Here is a 24,760-nt window from a genome sequence, read left to right on the forward strand (position 1 = left end):
CGTGGTGGAAACTTCTGAATTAAAATAAAGTAGAATGGTCATAAGAGGCAACCAAGTAACTCCACATCAAATTAAAAACACCCACATATTCCTCGTGCTTCAATTTCATTTTCCCTCCTCCTTCCAATTAAATATTCTCAACATTATATATACCATTGCCAAAGCTTCTTCTCAACAACCATTTCTTTCTTTCGGATTTCTGTTTCTCTGTCTTCATTTTAGTTTTTACGGCTGGAAGAATGTCCAGCTCATCGGAATATTTGGTATTTTCCGGCCACCACCCGGCGAACTCTCCGGCGGAAAAGTCCACTTTCTCTCAGACTTGTAGTCTATTGAGCCAATACATCAAGGAAAAGGGTACCTTCGGAGACCTTACCCTCGGGATGACTTGCACTGCCGAAACAAACGGTATGAATTGTATTTTATTTCTCAATTAACCCTAAATCGTTCTGAAATTTAATTGAAATGTATTCTGTTAGAACTCAGAAGGAAGCCAATTTGTGAAATCGTTGGTTTGGAATAAGTTTTTCTTTCTTTTTTTCTTTTTATGAGCTTTTGTCTAGGTTCGATGTTTCGAATGCATTTAATTGATCAACTTTTATTGGATACTTATGTAAAAACGGATCTTAATGTGACGTCGTAGTTTCTAAATTTTCCTTCTTATTTGGAGAGCAAAAAAACAATCTCAACCGACAGCGATGCAAAATGAGGTGTTTTGCCTTTGGATGAGTCCTAACTGTTCAGATTTTTCTCCTTGAAATGCTACGGGTTGTTCTCCTAAAGAAATGTTTTTGTCTGGTGGATTGCTCTATAACACGACCTGTAACATATGTGTTCCTAAATGGACTTGCATGTTTTCTATACGAGTTTTCCTGAACCTCCATGTTTCACAGGTTCCCCTGAGACATCGTGTCACTCTGCAACAACCATGGAGTTGTTTCCCACGATCATCACGCAACGGAACCCAACTACTGTGGATTTCCTATCTCCCCAGACTGCTTATCCTCACCACTCAGAGGTTCCAACCATGGTTAAATCAAGGTGTGTTGTTGTGCTTAATTAGCCGTGAAGTTAGTTAACATATTTTCATGTCATTCTTTGTGTGGAAGAAAATTAATGAGTTATGAGGGGAATGGATTCTCTGCATATACTTTATAGCATTGCATGAGATCTTAGTCCATCAATAAATTTTAGTACTATGATATATTTCTATTACAAATGAGCTTTAAAAGCACCAGGGTGAGAATGTGAGATCATAATTAAGGTCAATTTCTTTTTCCTCTAGAGGAGATCTGCTGAGTCATGACTGCATAAAGTTTCATAATGATTAATAAGTGTTCCTTTATTTAATGATCTACAGTGCTTTTAAGTCTATGGAGAAGGAGCCTAAAGCTGCTCAGTTGACGATCTTTTATGCTGGGCAAGTTGTTGTGTTTGATGATTTTCCTGCTGAAAAATTGGAGGAGATAACGTCATTAGCCGGCAAGGGAATATCCCAAAGCCAAAACACCTCTGCTTATGCTCACACTCATAACCAGCAAGTGAATCATCCTTCCTTTGTTCCTAATATCTCCCCTCAAGCACCGTCCAGACCACTTGTTTGTGGTACTTTCTTTTGATCTCTACTATTTTGAAATGACCAAAGCCAATACTTTTGTATTATGGATCATGTTTTTTCTGATCATAAATTTAATTTCTGTACAGATCTGCCAATTGCTAGGAAAGCTTCACTTCATCGGTTCCTTTCTAAGAGAAAAGATAGGTAAGCCTCTCAAAAAAGGAAATATTGCTTGGTGAATCTGTTTATTATGAGCCTGCATCTTTGATTTTTTTTTTTTCCTTTTCAAACATAAACTCTTATCCTTTTCTTAGTGATTGATTCTTTGAAACAATCTCAGTATCAACCAGTTTGTGTAGTGAATGTCTGGCCTTTTTGCGTGGTCTGTTTATGTCTAGTTTTTGTGTCATGGAAAATTGATGCATCATGCTATTTTCTTAGTAAAGAAGGAATCAATCTAGTGCATTGTGCAAATCAGTTTTCCTCTTTTTGTCTTGCAATTACCCGCTGAGTAATGTTTTTTGGCCTAATGGACTAATTCTGTTATCTTTTTATGCTGTGTTTGCAGAATTGCTGCCAAAGCACCCTATCAAATAAACAATCCCAACTCTGCTTCAAGTAAGCCGGCTGAATCCATGTCATGGCTTGGATTAGGTGCTCAATCAACACAAGTCTAAGTGCATTTGCAGTTTTTAGTAGTTTTAGCCTCTCTTTTTTCTACATTTGATTTTGTAGCTCTTTTGTCTTTTTAACTTCTACTCTACTATGACTATGATAGATCTAACATTAGTAGTAGGTGCAGGCTTCAATTATTATGATTGCAAATATTTCCTGTAATTAGTATTTCAAATTCTTGTAGTCATTCTTCTCATTTTCTTTTGTTTGTTACCTTCCTTCATTTGTTGCTTTTCCCCTGCTTCTTTTTCCGCTACCAAAGAGAATCAATATTAACCTCAATCCGCATCAAGTTAAAAAGGATAATAATCCTATTCAACATTATTTTCAATTGGACTCTTGTGCGAGAATTGGGCACCATTTCAAGACGAGAGGAATAAAAAGTTTTTTTTTTTATTTCTAATATTTTGTTCACGCCAATCATAGCATCAATTTTCCAAGACAAATTTTATCACGTCTCAAAATCATTTGGTATTAATTAAAACCGTTCTTGCCACGTGATTTTCGATGAGTAGTTATCAAATATTTCCTTGTGCCCCCTACTCTGCCCTTGCGAAATTGAACCCTATATCCAAAACTTTGAAGTTTGACTGTTTCGTGTCCACTTAATTTGACAGCTACATATTAAATTAGACATGTAGACATCATATTCTTGCATCTACTACACAGTACACATTCCTTGTAAGTTCCTAAATTATACGAGTAGTTTTTAAAAATATTATGATGCATTAAACCTTTATTGACTATAATTCATACATTCGTTCAAGAGCAATGACGAAGTAGAGATATGATTGGTTTTTGTTCTGGTCGAAGAAAGTCGATAAGGAGGTAAGAGATATGATGGTTACTTTGGTCTGGTCAATATGGACATCGAGAAATCAGCTTGTGTTTAATGGCAGAAACATGGAATGTGTACTGGTCTTGAGCAAGATGTTTTCCAACTTGAGAAAGTCTATGGTCAGCTCCTCAACAAGGCAGTTATAAAATTATCTTTGATGCATCTGTTAGGAGAGGTGGAGGTATGGAATTGGGGATGATGGTTGGAATTATAGCAAGTCATATAAAATACCATATGAGTATCATACATATTACATCATATTTAGAAATACATAGATCCATAATGAATGATCGAACATATACAACTTTTTATTATCTCCTAATGGGTCAAATTGATTTTTGCTCATTAAGTTTATATCAATTTTTTATTGGTAGTCTAATGAGCTCGCTAAATTCGATCACTTATATTAAGCCTATCTAAATGTAAATAACAAATATAAATGATAATATAATATGTAGTCCATATTAATTAATTAAGAATTATAAAATTTCTAACAATTTCTCATTTGAATTTCATATTAACTTTAGATATTTATACCACAAAATTCTTTAGGGATGCAACTATATGTTATTTACTTTAAGACTACTCTTTAAACAATCTAATCCATCTCATATAATAACAAGGAACCATTGAGGTTTTCATCACAACCTATAATGACTAAGACACGATGATCATCATTATCACTCATACTTGATGGCATAGATCAAATATGGATTAGGGACATGAAAATTACATGCAATGTGATGTTAATCAAATTTATTTTCAACTAGCTCAAACTTTATTTTTTTATAGAGATCAATCCTAATGCAACATATAAATATTGCACACATAACAAGCTTAGAATATAATGATAAACATCAACTTTATTTATGTAGAAAATCCAAATAATACAAATATATGAAAAACATAGAATATAAGACATAAATGAGACTCTCACTAAACTAAAGTACTACACCAGTATGAGTAATGTGCTCATGAAAAACTTTAGGTACCAAATCTTTAGTAAGTGAGTCAGTTATCATGGAATCAATCCCTATGTGTCTAAACTATTTTTCTTAACAACTAAAAACTTCTTATTCTAAACTATTTTTCTTAACAACTAAAAACTTAATGTCATTGAATTTTGACTTGGTTATACTCCTATTATTGTTGGAGTATTGAACTCTTGACTTATTATCAGAATAAATTCTCCATGGTCTTTTAATGTCAATGACCGACTACACGCAAATTAATGACAAAATTTTGCAGTTATATCCCATGGTTGGATGTCTCAAAACAAGCAACAAACTTGATTAGAGAAGTTATGAAAATTTGTTTAACAAACTTTCAAAAAATAACTCCTCCAATCTATATATATATATATATATATATATATATATATATATATATATATATATATATATATATATATATATATATATATATATACATACATTTGTTGTCGTCAATTTGTATTTCTTTGACCACAAAACACAAGGAATTACCTACGTCCATATTTATATAATAATTTAAAGCCTTCTACAACAGTGTTCAACAATGATGTCGCTAGAATATGGGCTTCTCTTCGTAGTGTGCCCTTATTAGTATTAGTAAAAGAAAGCCACTGCCGTAAGTCGTAAACGAAATTATGCTTGTTTTTACTTATAGGAGGGTGCTTGGTGGAATATTATTTTAAGTTTCTCAAAATTCAAAGTTAAAATACTAGATTTTTATGTTTGATATGATCTTTTTTTTTTGAAAAATAAGTTTATAAAAGTAACTTTCTTAAGAATATTTTCTAATTATATTTTTCAATTAATCACCTTTATAGGATGAGGAAACCTAGGATTTTCATGATGGTAAAAGTGTTTTAGTCATACTTATAATAGAAATTTAAAAAAGTAGTTTAATTTCTGTACATTATTAATGTAAATATATATATATATATATATATATATATATATATATATATATATATATATATTGTTAGTGAATTAGAAATTATTGTTATTATAACTTTTAACTTCAATATTGGAAAAAAAATAATGATGTTATTATATATTGTATGATTGTCTATGAGCAGATGATTGTAATGAATGATTTATTGTATTTGTATTTTCTAAATAACACCAACTTGAAGAAAACAAACAACATAGGAGCACTAACGATTCACGAACTGTAAGCTGGAAGTTGGAAGAAGGAATGTTTAGCGTGAAGAGAGCACTAAGGTAGTTCACGTTTGGAATTAGTAAGCCAGCATGTCATACATCTTTTCACCCTGGCAGCAACGCCAAGAGAGTGCAACGAATCGTTGATCTCGAACTAAACATTTCTTCTTCTCTCGGCGGCGTCAAAAGGATTGAGTACAACCATAATCATTCTTTCAACATCGCACTATGTTGTCGCACATTGAAACATCCTTAAGAAAGGTTTTTGTTTTTTCTTGTCCAAGGCCAAGGGATAGGATTTGAAATCTAAAAAAGAAGAAGAAATTGTCGTTGCCGACAATCACCTCCGATAGTATCACACAGTGAGCCAATGACGAAGGCTGCAGGAGAGAGTTAGGAAAAGAAGAACTAATTAAGCTTGGAGGGTGTAAGATAAAATGATGCACCATAAACCATATGAATTTGTGGCTAACCATAACATGCTCCCCAACTATTTTATTTAAAGTTAAAAAAAATCTCTTAACATTTGCTTTGTGCTTCATTTATGTTAGACCAACCTTGATCATAATGATATATATATGCTCCCTCCATTTCTTTTTAAAATTTTAAAATCATGTCTTAAAATTAAAAATGAATGGTGTATTGGAAGAACAATATTAACTTAAATTTGAGAGTTGATGAATCAATATAATTTAACAAAAATAAAAAATAAAATATTTGTAGTAAAAAGTAGGAAATAAAAATATATTTTAACCTTTAAAATATCATCCTACGTATTTTTTTCACGAATTTTATACTAAGGAATGAAAATTATATGCATGATTTGACTGAACCGTTCCTAAAACGCAACTTAATATCCTATTATCAGATTTTTCATTTTGCAATAATCACCAAAACAAAAATCACAAAAAAAATAAAAATGATTCATTTTGCAATAAGGGGCCTCTCTGAGTTATGATTCCTTTCTGGGCTTAGGAAAAGAAGCCCATGACCGTAGTTCAGAGACAAAATCTAGCGGTGGTCCTCTCTGTAGCTTATTCCTTTCACTCTCTCTCTCTCAATTAATAATAATATTATTATTATTATGGCCTTTTTTTTTTAACTTAAGTTTTAAAGGCGAAGTGTGTCTGAGACTAGGTCCCTCCAAAACAAACCTGTATCATCTTCTTACTCTTTCGTTTGTCTCTCTTCTTTCCCTTTCCCCTCTCTTTCGAGGGTTTTTCTTTTTCTTTTTTTCCCCCTTTTTTATTTTTCCTTTTTTTTTTTTTTTACTTTCTCTTGTTTTTCAGTTTTGCTTCCATTTCCTTTGAATCCCCATTTCTTGTTCCTCTGCAACTCTAACCCTAGAATTGAAGATGCAACCACAGAGGTTAAGGCAGCATGCCATGTTGCAACCATCTCTCTACCACCACCCCGCTCTCCTTACTCCTCCTCAGGTTCCTCTTTTCCATTCCTTCCTATTATTTTCTCATTTATAGCTTTTTTTTTCAAGGTACTCATTATTGTTATTTTCAGCTTAATTATTCCCATTATATTCTTGATTACTGTTTTACTTCAATTTCCTGCTAATTGATCAACTATCAGTTTTTAATTTCTGTTAGATATGTGTGATTTTAGTGGTGCGAATTCGTCTTTTTTATTTTTTATTTTACTTGTTGAGACTTTAGGTATTTCTATGGTTTTGTAAATGCGATTTGTTTGATTAGATTTAGTTGAGAGGAGAGTGGATTATTTTGCTTTTAGAAACTCTTTTTTTCCTTTTTTTTTTGTTTGTCTTTTTACATCTTTATTTTGCAGATAGAGCCTATCTTGAGTGGAAATCTGCCACCTGGCTTTGATTCGAGTTCATGCCGCAGTGTGTGAGTGTTAATAGACATTTTATTTTCATTTTTTTAAATTAGTAACTTCAACTGTTCTTTGTTTATTTTGATTTAGTCTTTTTTTTTTCCAGTTTAGCTGCCTTAGGTGACTTGTTGACTTCATTGTCTCTAAGATAATCCTTAGCTTGAAATATTTTTAATTTTATCTGTTGGTCTCTGTGTTTTATAGTAAGTGTATTCAATTCTTTTTGTCCCGGGGTTGTTAACTTACCCTTTTGTTTTGTATGTTTCATTTTAAATATCTAATCACTATTACGGCGTATATGCAGTTATGTTGGCAACATTCATCCCCAGGTTACAGATTCCCTTCTTCAAGAGCTTTTTTCAACTGCAGGCGCCCTTGAAGGATGTAAACTTATTAGGAAAGAGAAGGTCAGCTTTGTTTATACTTTATAATGATATCTTCAAAGAAATAAATGATGGAGTGATGTTTGATAATGTATGATAGAATTCATGATTTCCATTAGCTGCCTGTGGTGAATATCAAGTTGGGTATTCACCAAAAAGATCTTTGGCTAGATGTTAGGCATATGTGATTTCCATATTATGTGCTCTTCATGTGTCATCTTAATCATGATAATCTGCATTATTTTTTTATTTGCAGTCATCCTATGGCTTTGTGGACTACTTTGATCGCAGTTCTGCTGCATTTGCCATTGTAACTCTCAATGGGAGGAATATGTATGTGGAATCCTAATTTTGAGTTATGGTACAACTTTTATTAATTTAATATTTTAACACACACCACATTGTCTGCAGTTTTGGGCAGCCTATTAAGGTTAACTGGGCTTATGCTAGCAGCCAGAGAGAGGATACCTCAGGTTATATTCTTGCTGGCCATGTACTCTGAGGTCATTTTATTGTGCTTTGTTTTATGGAAAGACAACTTTACCTTTTTCTCTTCTTTTGGATTCAGGTCACTTTAATATTTTTGTCGGTGACCTTAGTCCTGAGGTTACAGATGCGACATTGTATGCTTGCTTCTCTGTATATCCTAGTTGTTCGTAAGTTTTTATATACCCTCTCTATTTTTCCTTCTCATTGCTATTTTATTTTGTGGTTTACTTCAGATATTTTGTTGGAAGTGCAGATACCTGAATGTATATGTGAAATCAATTCATATTTGTAGTATCATGATATGGTAATTATGGTATGTTGGTTACAGTGATGCAAGGGTAATGTGGGATCAGAAGACAGGCCGTTCCAGGGGATTTGGATTTGTTTCTTTTCGGAATCAGCAGGCATGAAATCGTCACTTCATTTCTACATTTATTCTCTTGCAGATTTTGGTGTTTTTTGTGTTTTCCATTCTAATTTATCAGGATGTTTTGGTTCTGTGATTCAATTTATCAGGATGCCCAAAGTGCTATAAATGATTTGACTGGTAAGATAAACGCATTTTCTAAATGCTAGTTTTTCATTTTTAACATGCTTCACATGATGTATGAATGAATGTTGTGAAGTATATATATGATAATCGAATCTTCAATACTATATAAGAGGGATCGATACTGGGACATAGTAATTGGCTGTTATTTATTTTGAAAATCAAATAACCATTTTGAGCTGTTATTTGGTCCTTGAACATAAGTTTTGGTATATTTGGTTCACTAAATTACTTTTTGGTTAATTTTTGTTTATTGTTAATTGCATTTGATGCATCATTTGTATCTAATTTATTTAATCTTTTAATGTTTCCCCCAACACTTCAGGAAAATGGCTTGGAAGTAGACAGATTCGTTGTAATTGGGCAACCAAAGGGGCCAGTGCCAGTGATGAAAAGCAGAGTTCGGATTCAAAAATTGTCGTGGAGTTGACCAATGGATCATCCGGTGAGATTGAGTTTATTTATTGTGTTTATAGTTGGAGTTGGCTTTAGAGATGATTGGATTCTAATTTTCATTTCCTGTTTACATATGAAGTTTAGTTTTAAACCTGTTGCTATCGGACAGGAAATTTTGTTTCAAATAGTATTTTAATTTTAATGAGACACTTCCAATTTCCAAACATTAACTTTTCAAGCAGCTGATATAATATTTTGGTTTATCTTCTATGTGTGCATCATGATTTCCATTTTTTAAATATTTATCTTTTGCAGCTATATTGATATTTTTCATCAATTAATCATTGTGGCTTGATTGTAGATTTTGCTTGGTGAATGATCTTTGCTTATGGTTGGCTTTTTATTTATTTATTATTTTTGTAGAAGAAGGCCAGGAAACAACCAATGATGACACTCCCGAGAAGAATCCTCAATATACCACTGTTTATGTTGGCAATCTTGCTCCGGAGGCAAGGATAATATTTTTCCCATAGCTTTTACCTTTTTAGTTCTTCATATCTATCTGAAATACTTTTTCCTGGCTATACAAATTTGTGCTTGTGTAGTGTAAACTGCTCTTGTAGCTTTGTACATAGATAGTACTATATTAGGCAATTAGATTTGCAACTTGTGAGCAGTATTAAATATGTATAGCCAAGTCCTGTAAATTCTGTTTGTTGCAAAATTGCTTTGTGGCAACTCTCATAGGCTGTGAAATTGCAGGTTACTTCTGTTGATCTCCATCAACATTTTCATTCTCTTAATGCCGGAATTATTGAAGATGTTAGGGTGCAACGAGACAAAGGTTTTGGGTTTGTGAGATACAGTACCCATGCTGAAGCAGCTCTTGCTATACAGATGGGTAATGCCCGAATTCTATTTGGCAAACCTATCAAGGTATGTTGCTAACTTGCTGGATATTTATATGTTATGTTGTGTGCCATATTGTTGCAGCTGTGTAATATTTATTCCTGTTCGTATGGAGGTATTCTTGCCATTTACCCATTTACTTGGGTGCTACTTGAAAAAATGGTTTCCTGGTTATTAAACTGGAATTTAGTGTCATATGTGATTCTCTTGAAAAAAAGAAAGATAATTTGAAGTAAAATGACAACTATTTATTTGCCTTTCTTTCAAAGAAGTCAATTGATATAATTTGAGCTTTCTAACTCTGAACTGAAGACTCTGAAAAAATGTTGTATCTAATGCTGTTAATTGATATTTCAGTGTTCATGGGGTAGCAAGCCTACTCCTCTGGGAACTGCCTCTACTCCTCTTCTGCCACCTTCTGCAAATGTGCCGGGCTTTTCTCTGGCTGGTCTTGCAGCATATGAACGTCAAATGGCTTTGAGTAAAATGGGTGGTGCACACACCCTTATGCATCAACAAGGTCAACATGCCCTAAAGCATGAAGACATGGGGATGGGTGCTACTGGGACTGGTTTCGATGCAAGGTTCCAGAATGTTGCAACCACCCAACACCTAGTGTACTATCAGTAAAATGTGTTGGTGTGCAACTCTCTGCGATAAACAAGGGAGGATTAAAGTATGTAAGAATGGTTCTACAATACCGATTATTTCTTCCTTCCCTGTCCATCTGCTATGCTAACTTCATCCTCCCATTTTTTTCTTCTGTGCTTGTTTATGTAATACTACAGTTTTTTTAGCCGTTGCATGCCTTAATGGTGTCTTCTATTATTTAACCAATTTTTTTATATTTCGGGAAGGGGAAATAAAGTCCTTGGCATTTGTTCGAAAAGATGATCTTTTAAGACAGAAAAAAACTGAAACTAGTCATTATCATTCAAAATAAAGTATACATTCCTCGTATAAAGATGGATTTTATACTCATTATCTTTTATTATAAATATATCGCAAGAGTCAAATTTAAAGGGTAGAACTTATATCTTACATGCTGGTCTTTTTTCTTTTCAAACTTTTGAGAAAAAGAAGTTAAAATTTTTCAATGCAATTTCTTTTTCTCATTTTTTGTAGCTACCAAACAAAAAAGAATAGTTTATCATCCTCAAATTTTCCTCCCCCTGCTATTTATGCCAAACATGCTGTTTTAAATAAGATAATAGGTATAAAAGAATTATTTGAAACAAAAAATGTTTAAAATATTTTCAACATCATACCATTTTTTTAAAAAAAATGACTTTTATACTTTATGGTTTAATATTTAATTCAAACACTATTTTTCATATATTTTTTGTTTGACCCACTTCTTTTAGACTTAAGCAGAAAATAATTACTAAGATGGTAAAGCACTTTTTGTTTCAGGACAACTAGAATATTGATATTTGAATGAGATCATAGTTAAAGTAGAATGTGTCAAATTGATTGACATGTTTGGTTTTTATTAGTTATTCTAGTCTTAAAAAATAAAAACAGTAAAACTGCTTACTGAGATATACGATGTTAGTTTCCGAGCTATTAAAATGCTTCTTTTAGAAAGAAAAAAATCAATAGAAGAAACAAGTGGTAAACAGAAAACATATTAGAAGTTTTATGTACAAATATTCACACATTATATTTGATAGATGCTACACCCTGTATGGTATGAGAACAACTCTCAACTAACATAAGAAACTAACCAACTTACTGTAATTTATTTTGGTTCATTAGAGAGAAAGCATGGGTTCAAGTTTATTTTGAATAAGTATAACCTTTCTCATTGATAAATAATTTGAGTCTTTTTTTTTTTTTTTTGCAGTTAGAAAATTAAGGGAGAGGGGTTTGAGGCTAATTATTGACTTAATATGAATTTCGGAATTTCCTACTTTCGAAACATAGTTTGGTTTGACATTTTAAAACTATGATATATATATATATATATATATAACTTAAATGATTGTTTTATAATGAGCCCTTTGATTAGGTTAACGACTCATATTTCAAGATTGAGTTGGACATTTTCAAATGTTTAACACTTTTTAAAATTATTTATGACTTCACTTTTTATGATAAAACCTTTTAAATAAGTTAATGGGTATAAAAAATATTGGTTTAAATAATTACACAATTACAACGTTAAAATATTACAATAAAAATTTACTATCTATATTTATATATAAAAGGGATATTTGGTTTTTCTTTTTTCGCAAGCACCAAGATATCTCCCAATAAATAATCAGAAACTAATTCTTGTCCAGTCGTAAAGATGATCAAAATGAATTTTAACTCTTGATAATATATTTAAAATACTTAATTATATATAAACTATGCTGGACCTTATTGATAAAATATGAGATTTTGATATACATCGTATCCTATTTTATTCTTATAAGTATCTCCATAAACCATTATGTTTCACCCGTTAATTACACTCCCTAAACCTCTCACACCATACAATTACACGTTACATACTATCTGCTGTTATTTAACTTTCATCATCTTTCTTTTATTTATTATGATTTTAAAAAAAATCTTAGAGAAACACGCGGTGCCTCTTTTCTCCTATTAATAATTGTGTTGTTATTTAAAATAATTATAATTGTATTATAATTATATAAATAGGCTGTCTGTTAGATTTATAAGACTTTTTTAATTTGTTTAAACATTACTTTTTAATTATATAAATTTGTAAAGAAGAATTAACTTAACCAACTTGGTATCGTAAGCTCTTGATGAACTAATTAACTTATTGCTATCCCTAATTAAACGTTATAATATCATTTTCTTAACGACAATTCTTTTCCAACTTAATCAATCCCGACACAAATTTTATTCTTCTTTTTCAAACTATGCAAGTTTGTATGCACAACAACAATTTACTCAGTTCCCCCATAAACTATGCAAATGAAATTATCTCGTGGATTTGAAAATCAGGTTTGAGGTTGCCTTGGATTATTCAGTAAATGTGAAAGCCATTGCTTTTTTTTTTTTTTCACAGAAACTACATAAGTTTGTGTGCGCACAATAATAATCACTTACCCCCCATCCCCTCTCTTTTTTCTCTAAAGTCTAAACTATGCAGTTGAAATTATCATGAGGATGAAAGAGCACTTAAATTGAAATTCAGCCACGTTAACAATGCTTCAATAGCTTATGAGAAGAAAAAAAACTAGCAAAAGTGATTCAGCCACGTTATCATCTATGATCTATGTAGGTCGACATACCACTTAGGTCTCTCTTGAGAGCAGGGAACACAATCATGTTCACTTTTAGGGAAATAAATTTTTGAAGGAGAAATAGAAATTGGTAGTGGGGGCATATAATATGGTCACGAGTCACGAATAATAAAAGGGGGTTCCCAAAGCATAAAGTAGCAGGGAACCATGATATGATTCTCTTTCTCTTTAAGATCCTAGCTCGCTCGTTTGATGATTTTTTTCTTTTCTTTTTGTTAGTGGGGATGGGATGGCCACACTACAGTAATAGTTGGATTCCTTTGTCATATTCATTCTATTGGACATTGGTGGTGTGGTGTGTTCATTTTCTAAGGGTCCCCACTCAATGGCATCCACTTAAACCACGAAATACCACATTTATGAGACAGCTTCTTCTTGTGTTCAAAAAAAGGTCCCAATGCATGCACCCTTTTGATTTTACACTTTTACCCCCACTTTCTCCTCCCTTAAGTCTTCGCCTTTTGTCATTTTAGATGACTTATGCACCATTTATGGGCTGCAATGAAAGCAATCCGCTATAGAACAAAATAGGAAAAGAAATACAGAGATGGAAAAAAATTATATATTCTCGGTCCTTCTATATTGAGTTTACTTTTAATTTTTGTATAATCATATTTTTAACTCCCCCCTCGTTATTTCTTGTTAAATAATTAAAAAAAAAAAGAACTATGGGAGTCGCTTAAAATTATTGTGAAATGAAACATGTCACAATAATGTAACAAAAAGTATGAGTTTTTTTTATTTATTATTATTCTATACGTGTCCGGCTTTGAGTTCAGTTTATAGTTTATACTCAACGGGCCGATATTGAACTCGTGTAAACTTAAATAAAACGTGATTTGTTTTTTTTAGAAATTTTATATTATAAGGTAAAAGTTATTATTATTTTTTATTTGATTGCAATTATAAAAAAATGCTTATTACTTTTTAAAGTTCATTATAATTTTAGCGTTTTAAAAAAATTACTTAAAATAGTTTTCTAAAATCTGACTTTTTCGGATTTTGATTTTTTTCTCACAAAAACTCATACAAACACACTATTTTGTTTTGTTAAAAGTAAAATAAACATGATTTTTTATATTAAAAAATAAAACAAACAAAATCATCATAAAAATACAATCTAAATCCTAAATTATATATATATCTAGGGACAAAATAAAAAATGAGTGCCCAACATTATATTTTAGATAAAAAAATGTAGTCATCAAATTTCATTTCTTAAAAGATTTAAAAGATTACTTGTTTTCATGAAAGAACTTTGAAGGGAAAATTTTGATAATAGATTAAGTACTTGTTGAATTTAATTTATATTTAGTTTCTGTTGTTGCCTTTTTATTCCATACTCATAAAAAAGGTTTTTGAAAATAAAATCTCACGATTAAACATCGGCTATAATTTAAGAGACAATTTAATGATGAAATATGACTATCATTTAAAGTTTCAAACATTTGGATATCTAATTTGGTGGTCCAAATATTGGAAGGATTAATACAATTATTCATGTAATTTCTAATTAGGAAATTGAAGCTTTAGTCTGTATTTTAACCAGAGAGAGAAAACTCGGAAACAGAACAAACTTAATCTGTGCAACTGAGATCTGAAAATTCATAACTCTTTGGCTTCTTGATAAAACAAAAAATACATCAGAATATCTACCCCTTTAGCCGATCAAAACTTTTGTTTTTGTTTCAAATCAAGCTGTCTTGAATAATAGTATAGCCGTATATTATTATGTATGTACGTAGTAGCATCATCAATCTCTGGTTAATTAATTTATTTCCGCACCCAGAGAGTGACGCTAAAGCGCAAGAATCCCAGTTGAAAATATTTGCTCCCTTGTATATGGCGAACTTGACATTTCCACAGACCTTGAAGCTTCTGACCTACACCGTTCCTTCCTTTCGTCCATCGTTATTTGACTCGAACGACACTCAGGGCTACAAAACGCTTTCTCTCCTCTGTGGTGCAAAACGACACACCAGTTATTAAACTTTTATTCATAAATCTAAAATGAAACGTAATTTAATGTCTATCCACATTTTGAAATTGTGCTTGGATGACTTTTCTAAAATTTAATTAATTAAACAATAAAAAGTTTTGGGTTGAGTTAATACAATACCTGTACATGTATATGTCTTTGCCGTGGAGTTTCTTTCCACATAAGTGACATGAACTGAGAAAACTCGATGTGGGGTACGATGATTCGGGCTCAATCAAAGGTTGTGGTTCGGTTCTTCTGAGAACTACAACGTTGTTTTTGTTGTTGTTGTTGTTTTGTCTCCGAATAATATCACCTTCACCACCATCATAGTATACCTTGGTGAACGTTTTGTTAGGTACGCGGCATGTCACATAGGTGTATTCCTCGACATCAAATTCATCTGGGTTTTTGGTGTAGTGAACCGGAATTGGGCCGGACCGGTTCAAATTGGAGGTGCAAACGGTGTGTTTGGGCAAAACTTCACGTGCAGCAACCTCGTTATTGGATTTATCAAGAGCCACCACAATTCCAAGACCAACGCCACCAAGATCATAATTTTTTAAGCCTCTTGGTGATTGCATCATCTTCATGTCTAATGGGCCTCTTGGGCTTCCAGTGGTGTCCAAAAGTGCCACCGTGCGGCCTCTCGAGACCAACAACTCCGACAACTTTCCGATCATTGGCCGGGGCCTCTTCCCCGACATGATCAGAACCTTGATGTTGTGGAATGGAGAATGTGAAGGAGAAAAAAGGTTGTTATGTTAGTGAGTGAGGAATTGGAGAAAGGGGATGTTGTGGGTAGGTGTCTTTATAAGACCAACTATAAAGCCATCTTAGGGGTATTATTATTAATTCATGGAGTGGTTGGGCCTAAGCCCCTGGTTTTGTTTGATATTTTGTGGGTGATGATTGCTAGAGAAATACCCAACAATTGATTTTTTATTTATTTTATTTCATGCTCTATTATTTTATTCAACAGGTGGTGTCATAATCTAATTCATTTGATTTTATTTTACTTTTTCCAGCTTGAACCGATTCTTTTCTTGTGATTATTTTTCCTTAATAATGTGGTACTACTATCTAGGTCGCTTGTCAGTGGGCCAGGTTCTTGAAAAAATTTGTCATTTTCAATTATTGAGATACGGTTCGGGAATAGGAAATATAAACGTTAGTAGTTTAATAGAGGCTATGTGATTGCACGGTCAAATATGTAGAACATGTTGAACTTACTGATGTAGAATAGTTAATTGAAATAATCATGTGCTTAAAATAAATATTATACTATTAGTGTCGGTATTTATTTGATTTCGATTGTGTTTATTGTGATAGACTTATTCTTGGGTTGTTACTTAAAATATTATTGTTTAAAAAAACAAGATATTATCAGTTTAACACATATGAAATCAGAAAAATAAAATAAAATATTATACTCTTTGATGTCTTATCGGTCGTTTTTTTAATTGAAGTATGTACATATTTAATCTTTTTGCACTGCAATACTTGAGGTTGAGAGATTATATATTCTCTTATGGTCCTTAAACTGAGGTCTTTACATATTTAGCTTCGTTGTGTCGCAACGCTTGAAACTAAGGGACGATGTATCCTTTGATTTTTATTGGATTGACCTATCTAAAGCTCATTAACTTGGATACCAAATTATTCAACCCAAATATAATATTATTATATAATTTATATTAGACCTAAAAGATGGAAGAGATTACATATACTCTTATGGTGTAGATTGACAACTTCAAACCCTAAGAAATCTATCATGAAACAAATACAAAGATAAATTTAATATTTTTTAATTATAATGTCGATTGAAGTTATTTGTAAATAAAATAGGTTAAATTGTAAATTTGGTCTTAGAAATCGATTTTGGTCCCTATAATTTAATTTACGAATTTAGTCCTCCAATTTTTTGCAATTTTATTATCTCAATCCATAACTCCGAAATTAGACATTAGCAGTTAATTACTTGCTTTGACCGTCATGTGTCGCGATTTTATCGGAAGTTGACATTAATTAGGTACACGAAATTAACATGACGATCAACGTTATCAAGTATTAGTCAACGTCGAGGATTGAAATAACAAAATTACATAAAATAAGAGGACTAAATCCATAAATTAAATTATAAGGAGACTAAAATCAAATTCTGAAACAAATAAAAAAACTAAATTTGTAATTTAGCCAATAAAATATACAACCTTCCTCTCAATTCTCAACGGATATATTTTATTACATTTTCAATTTCAAATTACATATATGTAAAACAAAAAAAGTCACTTCATCTTCCCTCAAAAGAATAAAAGAGGTTCTTCATCTAAAAAGTGTTATGGGCTGCAGCTTTTTTTTTTCCATAATATTGGAATAACCAAATAAGACATTACTGTTCTATAGACACACACACACACATATATATATATATATATATAAAATAAATTTTTCATTATTTAAATTAGAAGAAAAATGACTAATTTTGTTTTATTTTATTAAAAATGAAAAACATAATTATATCATTTTTTATAATGATAACTAGGCAATAAATATGTTAGTACTTCAATCATTTTTATATTTTCGTTTTATCTGAGGAGATAAAATTTCGAAGACTTTGAAAAAAATCTTATATTTTTCCTTTATTAAATAATAAACATAATTTTTATTTGCTTTTATTATTTTATTGGCAAATTTTGTTTTGACCAAAGAAATGCTCGAGTGTCATTATCAAGAAATTGACCAATAAGAATGATTTTAGAAAACTAAATATCCACAAAGTATGTATCAACCTGAGTGATTCAAGTCACGTAGAATTTAAGTGATGTTAATCAACAACTTTGTTATCTCGATGATACCACATTAACGAACGTCACTAGTTCTAATGTTTTTAATATGTAATTTTAATAATTAAATAATTTAAGTGATTTTATATTTTAATAATTTTAATTTAAGTGACTTTAATTAATCTTAAATGTTATTTTTATTTTTATAAATTGTTGGTCTTTAAATGATTTTATTTGATCATGTGTTTTTATTTATGGATAGTTTTTTCTATTAAATAGCGAAAAAAAATATTTGTAACAAAATTTAAGTTAAATTGAAATGCATTATAATTATAATGAGAATTTAGATGAAATGTTATTTTTTCCATTCATGGTAAACTCATGTCAATTTTGTAGATAATTAGTTGTATCATGTCCTTGATGACTGCATTTACTTAAAATAATTATCAAAATTATTTAATTATTATTAAAAATAACTGAGTGAAATCATGAGGATGATATTACCAAACTAAGAATGATTAGGATGGAGTGAAATTATTGAGGATGACACCACCAAACCAATAAAACACCTATGGCAGATAACAAGTTATTGAATGACCTCATCCAAATTCAAGGTAACTCGAATAACCCGTATTAATAAAATACTCTGTGGACAATTTTACATTGGTATTTTTGAATGACGCCATCCAAATTCAACAATTTCACATTGGTATTTAGTTTCCCAAAATCATCCTTATTGGTAAGGACTCCAAGGTATCTGCACCGTTGGATGGAAGCAACGTGTACTGTGTACTGGGCCCACTGACTGTGAAATGTCGAAAGCGACCTGGGTGAGCCCACTCCGAACATAAACGTACTTATCGCTGCCAAATTACATTTATATCCCTGAGATAGTCTATCGTTTTCTTATAAATATTTCCGCCACTTCATACTCTCTGTTTCAACAAAACACTCATTGCAATTTTGTTTTTTAGTGTTTGTTGTTTTCTATTAGTATATAAATTTCTATCCCACCTTACTATGTTTAAAATTTTGTTGAGTTGAGCATCAAGGTGTCCTTAATTACGATCCTATAGGTTGGTTTCACTACCGCTTCATCAACAATATCTCATCTCATTCAATTGGACAAATATTAATTTAATTTATATATTTGAAATAAATAAACAAAATAATGTTATTTATTATCAAATCATGCCAATGCCTATGAATAAGGCCTAAAATGTGCTGTCGATATAGGGAGAAGTATTTGAAGAGAATAATCTTTAAAAAAATCAGTATTATGATCATTAATTGAATCTATTTGGATATAATCGTTGCTATTTTATCCGTTGGTGTTGGAGAATTGAATGTCAGTTAAAAAGGTGCGTGTATGTGTATCATTTAATACTTAATTTGCCATAGATGATTAAATTCAATTTTTTAAATTTTTACTAAACTACAAAGGATGATTATGTTTTAAAATTAATTGAATTAAATAATCTATCTAACAATTTTAACAAAAAATATCTTTTGTACAAGTTAAAATAACATACGCTCTGCTATTATATCTGGATTGTTTATGATGTTATCCAATTCAGCTAACCCATTTATTATATCTGTACTTAAAATAAAGTCTAGTCAATTTAAGATTCGTATAATATTTCATTTTATTTTTTAAGGAATTTTATTTTATTTTTAAGGATAGAGTGTAATTGATTGAATGGAAAGGGGTAATTTGGTGATTGAAGTGTTGTGGAATATCAATAAAGGAGGTGGAAGCAATAAAGAGATGGCCCACAATACAGAGAGGCAACTGAAATAAAGGAGCTTTTCTTGACCAAAAACAAAAAGAAAGAACGGAACGGAACGGATTTTATTACAAAACCAATAATGTCCGGGGCCCATGTCACGTGTCAGTGCATACGTGTGCTTCTTACACTGGCTGGTTTAGCACAAGAAAAGTATTGAAAAACTCCTCCCAAAGAATTTTCCTTCCTTTCAATTTTTTTTTTCTTCTTCTTTCTTCAACCTTCCTCTCAAAAGTTAAACATAACTTTGTCGGGTTAATATTGAGAAACTAAAAATTAGCTTTAATTAAAATAATACGAGTATTTAGTACTGCATATAAAACATGTAAGTACAATAAGAAAACAAATTTACCTTTTTTATATATACGTGAAGAATGTGTCCACAAATATAGTGAGAATATGATAAGAAAAATAAAATTTGACGATTTAATTTTATACACTTAAAATTAAAATTTTATTAAAATAATATTATTACTTATTTATATAGTCAATGTTACTAGTAAAAAAATATAGTAAACATTAATGCTGTTTTCTCTCAATAAAAAATAAAAAAGGTCAAATAACATCTTAAAAGATACGTGATCTTTATTTATAAAGGTTAATTTTGAGTTTTTTTCTTTTTCTAGAAACATAGTTAAATAAAAGATGGTGTCTTAGACCATAATCTTAAGTTTGGTAGAGGTGAAAGAAAACAAAAATTAAGTAAAATGAAATAAGACTAACACTTTTATAGTTTATTTTAATTTAAAATTTTCATTTCATTTCATTCTATCAAACACTCACTAAAAATTCTATTAAATATGATAGGTTCATGTAAATGCATGCACACATATATAAAGGTTAATCTTAAATTTTTTTTAGAAAAATAATTAAAGAAATGATGTCTTAAATCTTAAGAATCTACTAAATATTTTATTACAGTGTGCATACACATTATAATAAAATATTAATAATACATATTTCAAAGAAAATAACATTAGAGTCTTACCTTAATTTTTACTATAATTTAATATTTTCAATTCTTGAACAAGACACCAAAATAATATTTATTTCATAATGAATGAATTAATATTTTTTTAAAAAAATTTCATACATAATGAATAAATAACTCTCTCATCATGAATAATAGTTGCATGATTTATGACACCAAAACATCCAGACAAGGTGAATGGCATTTACTTCTTGAAGTCATTATTCTTCATGTTCTCTTGATTTTTTAGAATGCTCTTGCAATCTTTTGATTTCCTTTGAATGTTCCTAAAATAATATCAATTATAGGAAAGGATCTTCCTCTCCTTGTTTAAACATGATGGTAAGTATATAGACTAAGTATAAAAAAAATTCACTAGCATATGTCCCAAAACATATATTTATATTTATAAAGAAAATGGAAAGTATTAGGTTTGGACAATCACTTTTCACATCTACCTTGGATTTTAATGATTAACAATAAATATAAATTATTAATATTTTAACGAGTTTATAACAAATGGACAAGATCAATATTATTAAAGGACTTATCAAGAGCGTCCATTTGTGATAAAAAGAGTGTTATACACTATGTATTGTTACCACATGCTTCCCATCAGTTTAAGACTCAAGTACTTGTTCAAAATGATCAATACAGTTTGAAAAGGTTGTGATAGTGAAAAAGGGAAGTGCACCTATTCTTTCTCTTGGATTTTAAGTTTGTCTCTCTATATCTGAATTGTTAACATTTGAATTTAAGGAAATGATAGAATAAAAAAAAAATAGAAGGTCTTCACAAAATATTGTTCATGGGTCGCTTTTGAAGAGGACAAAGAACACATGTTGTTTATAATTTTATGTATATCCTCGCAAATTAGCGAATGTCATGTAGCCTCATCTCCCATTATGAGACAACGGTTTTTTCAAGAAATTAACATTGATCTCTTAATGGATCTTTCACTAAAGTCTATAAAAGACAGTCTCTATCGACAAAGAAGAAAGACAAAAATTATTACGAGAAAACGAGAATATTTCTGAAGCAAAACTCTATTGAAATCACTGGATGACTGATTTAAAGCTTTTATTTGTTTATTCTTTGTTAAAAAAAGTTATCTTGTATTTGAACTTTATTGTTTATTCACTTGTTGAGTGTTATTGAATATTTGTATTCATTCAAACTACTGTTTGTGAAGGTCAGAAGTGACTTAGTGTTTTCTTAGATTTAGGAGGAGTCTAAAAAAGTGTAAGAAGTAATATTAAAAATACTTTTATAGTCGAGAGTAACAAATCAAAATACTTTACTTTTACTTTTGTGTAAACGAGAACTGAATGCAACTTATATTGAGTGAATCAGTTTAAATTAAGTGTTTTTACTTTTCTCCTTAATTGTTTAGTAAGCATTCTCTTAGTATTCTCTATCATTCTTTTCCTACTTAATTGAGAAACTATTTTAAGAACTCTATCTAATTTAATCAATGGATGATCAAGCTTGGTTTTACTAAAATCTATTTTTTTTCTCAATGAACAACTTACCATACATATACATATTTGTGTTAAAAGTTTTAAAAAATTATTATTATTATTAACACACTATTTAAGCTTCCTTTGGTGTTATTGTTGTTATTTTAGAGAGAAGACCTACCTTAATCCATAAAAAAAAGCACTATTTCTAATCGAAAATCTCTCTTAATTTTATAGTTTTTAATATATTTTAATGAATAGAAAAATATTTATTAGAAAGAATGTGCTAACAAAAATGTTTTGTTAATATTCTGCTTATTTTTGTTTGATAGATGAGAAGAGGGAGAAAAAAAATAAGCCCAAAAGATGGGCAAAACATCTGTAGTCAACTAGCAACACATTCAATGAGATCAATGTCAAATCACTTTCTTGTGGCCTTTATTCCATGCCTTGTTCAATCCATGAAATATAGCTAAAAGCTCAGCAATGTATACATGTTATCATGAAATTAACCCTCACAACTAGGATCCTGGAGAGTTGCAACAACACATATATATGGTATTACTAAATGCAATACCAATGATCTTTGCCTATAAACGGTTGGTGTGCAACACATCCAAACAAAGAATTTAATCTTCTATAATGGGACAGTGTCATATGATTTATTAATGAGAAGGTCCAAATTCTTTAATATTATTAACCAAATGAAAATATACAAAACAGTCAATGAATAGATAAAGGAAATTAAGTTGTACCACCAATAATTAAAACACTAGCATAATTTTGTGGTGCCATTGTTTTATAAAGCAAATATAATTTTATTAACTACAACTGTAGATGTCTCAATTACCATAAGATGTTTAACATGCTCTGATTTACAAAACACTAAAACAAAAAGAATCAACAAACTCATTTACACAGTGCGCATTAGCTCTCCTACATTCTTTGTTCATGTTGCAGCATCCAAATTAACCCAACATATAAAATATAGGTGAACAGTTGTGAATGTGCTCATCGTTAAGCTTAACATTGTTTATTTAATTTGTGGACCCTTTTGATGCAGGAATACACTATTATCTTTATATAACTAACTGGTCTTACATTCTTGAATATTAATAATTTTTTTTTAAAAAAAATGACTCTTATCCTAATTATAACGCTGTCATGATTTTATACGTATCGTTTAATCATTTTTCTTTTTTTTTTTAAATTTATATTGCATTCACTTTTTTAATTAGTTCTACCTACATATGGCCAACAAATGATTTAGCATAATTGTCAAATGAAATTTTTGTAATATAAAGTATATATTCTAATGGTAAAGATATAGAAAGGAATATAACAAATAGCAAGACCAGCCAAGTTTACGGTCCACAAATGTATGATACTCTTTAAAAGATATATTATTTTATTCTCAGATGAAGTTCAAGGAAGTCATATACGTCGTGATCCATTTAGAATTCTAACTTATTTTGATCGGTATGATCTTACCTAATTTATCTGAAAATCCAACTTGATAAAGATTTATATATATTGCTTTTATACGATTCCGTGCAACTCTATTTGAGTTTCAATTCATTGGTTTGTTAAGCAAGTGATCGTTTCATTCAGAGCATTCATATTATAATTTATCAACAACATTCTTTTTTTTTTTTTGGGATTAGAGGTACATGCAAATGGTGAATTTTTAATTCAAAACAAATCTAACGAAATCCATAACAACTGGGACAATAGTTACATACATTGCTTTCTTTGATGTAATCATACTTTATTATTTTATCAACTTAGCCTCTTTTGAAAAAAAAAGAAAAAAAATATATGTAAAACTTAGATGGTGAAATTTAAATTAAAAAAATAGAGAATTAAATTTGAAAGGAAACAATTTATTTTCTTAAGAAAGATTAAGTGACAAATGAAAACAACAACTAAAAGGTAGAAATCGTGTGTCTGGATAATGGATAAGTCAATTAAGCATGTTTGAACAGATACCAGAGAGTTAGGTTACGTTTAGTTAATTAGTTTAGTTTTTACAAAGACACGGGATAATGGATAATAACAAAATGAATTATTAAGAATGTGTTTATTTTATACATTTTTAAATGTACATTCAACTCTAATTTCTCTCTTATAGTGAATTAATGTACATATTTTAATTTTCAAGCACACCGTAACTTGATTAAAAAAAAAATGAATGAAGAGAATGTAGCAAAAAATTACATTATACCAGGGATGACGATGATAAATGGTTGTGTTTAACCAATAAATATAAATCGATTCGATTCAATTCAGGTCAATTACATTTTTAACATGATTATAAGTGGTTGTGTTATTGGATTGAGTTGGGTTTTTTTAATGCATCCAATTAAAAATAAATTGGATAATAAGTTTACAAGTTTTAAATCTACCTACATAATAAATTAATAAATATATAGTAAAAAATAATAATTATTTTTTTTTGTACGTGTCATATGTGAGAGATTGTGAGTAATAAAAAAATCCTAAACAATCCTCATTCACTTGCAAGTTGCAACAATTTATTTTGATTCTGATATTAACTCATTCTAATGATTGCATGTGAGTGGTAAAAAAATGAAGCAATGAATACTAAGAACTGACAAATAATTCTTTTAAAGAATTCAATTTTTTTTTTAATTGCACAACCCTTTGACCGACCCAATTAAGGTCAGTTAGGGTTAGATTGCTAAAAAAAGAAAATTCACCTAATT

General features: G+C 30.3%; 3 protein-coding genes across 6 annotated transcripts; 2 read left to right on the forward strand and 1 right to left on the reverse strand.

Annotated features, from left to right (window-relative positions):
- The first annotated feature begins 99 nt into the window (after positions 1-99).
- Positions 100-2,467, forward strand: LOC114382585 (protein TIFY 10A-like). The gene is made up of 5 exons (XM_028342110.1): positions 100-408; positions 894-1,041; positions 1,361-1,605; positions 1,705-1,762; positions 2,127-2,467. Exons 1-5 carry the CDS (start codon positions 240-242, stop codon positions 2,233-2,235), a joined length of 729 nt encoding a protein of 242 aa, XP_028197911.1. The 5' UTR covers positions 100-239; the 3' UTR covers positions 2,236-2,467.
- Positions 2,468-6,350: 3,883 nt separating this feature from the next.
- On the forward strand, positions 6,351-10,623 carry LOC114382412 (oligouridylate-binding protein 1-like). 4 transcript variants are annotated; one of them, XM_028341802.1, is made up of 13 exons: positions 6,351-6,374; positions 6,508-6,654; positions 7,016-7,077; positions 7,368-7,470; positions 7,703-7,779; positions 7,858-7,919; positions 8,015-8,102; positions 8,264-8,339; positions 8,452-8,482; positions 8,811-8,930; positions 9,305-9,390; positions 9,644-9,817; positions 10,148-10,623. In XM_028341802.1, the coding sequence occupies exons 2-13, from the start codon at positions 6,574-6,576 to the stop codon at positions 10,418-10,420; spliced, it is 1,233 nt and encodes a 410-aa protein (XP_028197603.1). In that variant the 5' UTR covers positions 6,351-6,374; positions 6,508-6,573; the 3' UTR covers positions 10,421-10,623. The 4 variants fall into 4 exon arrangements, with proteins under 4 accessions (XP_028197603.1, XP_028197602.1, XP_028197606.1 ...); XM_028341801.1 differs by having other exon boundaries at positions 6,354-6,654; XM_028341805.1 differs by lacking the exon at positions 7,016-7,077 and having other exon boundaries at positions 6,358-6,374.
- Positions 10,624-14,618: 3,995 nt separating this feature from the next.
- On the reverse strand, positions 14,619-15,877 carry LOC114382527 (FCS-Like Zinc finger 13-like). Its single transcript, XM_028342007.1, has 2 exons — positions 15,173-15,877; positions 14,619-15,011 (listed from the first exon to the last, which is right to left on the reverse strand). The coding sequence occupies exons 1-2, from the start codon at positions 15,736-15,738 to the stop codon at positions 14,852-14,854; spliced, it is 726 nt and encodes a 241-aa protein (XP_028197808.1). The 5' UTR covers positions 15,739-15,877; the 3' UTR covers positions 14,619-14,851.
- Between the last annotated feature and the right edge of the window lie 8,883 nt (positions 15,878-24,760).

Source organism: Glycine soja, chromosome 13, assembly GCF_004193775.1.
Source record: "Glycine soja cultivar W05 chromosome 13, ASM419377v2, whole genome shotgun sequence".
Lineage (NCBI taxonomy): Eukaryota > Viridiplantae > Streptophyta > Magnoliopsida > Fabales > Fabaceae > Glycine > Glycine soja.

Coding starts and splice junctions, on each gene's coding strand:
- LOC114382585 (XM_028342110.1), top strand. CDS start 240: ATGTCCAGCTCATCGGAATATTTGGTATTTTCCGGCCACCACCCGGCG. Junction 409..893: donor TTGCACTGCCGAAACAAACG/GTATGAATTGTA, acceptor CATGTTTCACAG/GTTCCCCTGAGACATCGTGT. Junction 1,042..1,360: donor CCAACCATGGTTAAATCAAG/GTGTGTTGTTGT, acceptor AATGATCTACAG/TGCTTTTAAGTCTATGGAGA.
- LOC114382412 (XM_028341802.1), top strand. CDS start 6,574: ATGCAACCACAGAGGTTAAGGCAGCATGCCATGTTGCAACCATCTCTC. Junction 7,780..7,857: donor ACTCTCAATGGGAGGAATAT/GTATGTGGAATC, acceptor CATTGTCTGCAG/TTTTGGGCAGCCTATTAAGG. Junction 8,103..8,263: donor TCTGTATATCCTAGTTGTTC/GTAAGTTTTTAT, acceptor TGTTGGTTACAG/TGATGCAAGGGTAATGTGGG.
- LOC114382527 (XM_028342007.1), bottom strand. CDS start 15,738: ATGTCGGGGAAGAGGCCCCGGCCAATGATCGGAAAGTTGTCGGAGTTG. Junction 15,012..15,172: donor AAAGACATATACATGTACAG/GTATTGTATTAA, acceptor TTTGCACCACAG/AGGAGAGAAAGCGTTTTGTA.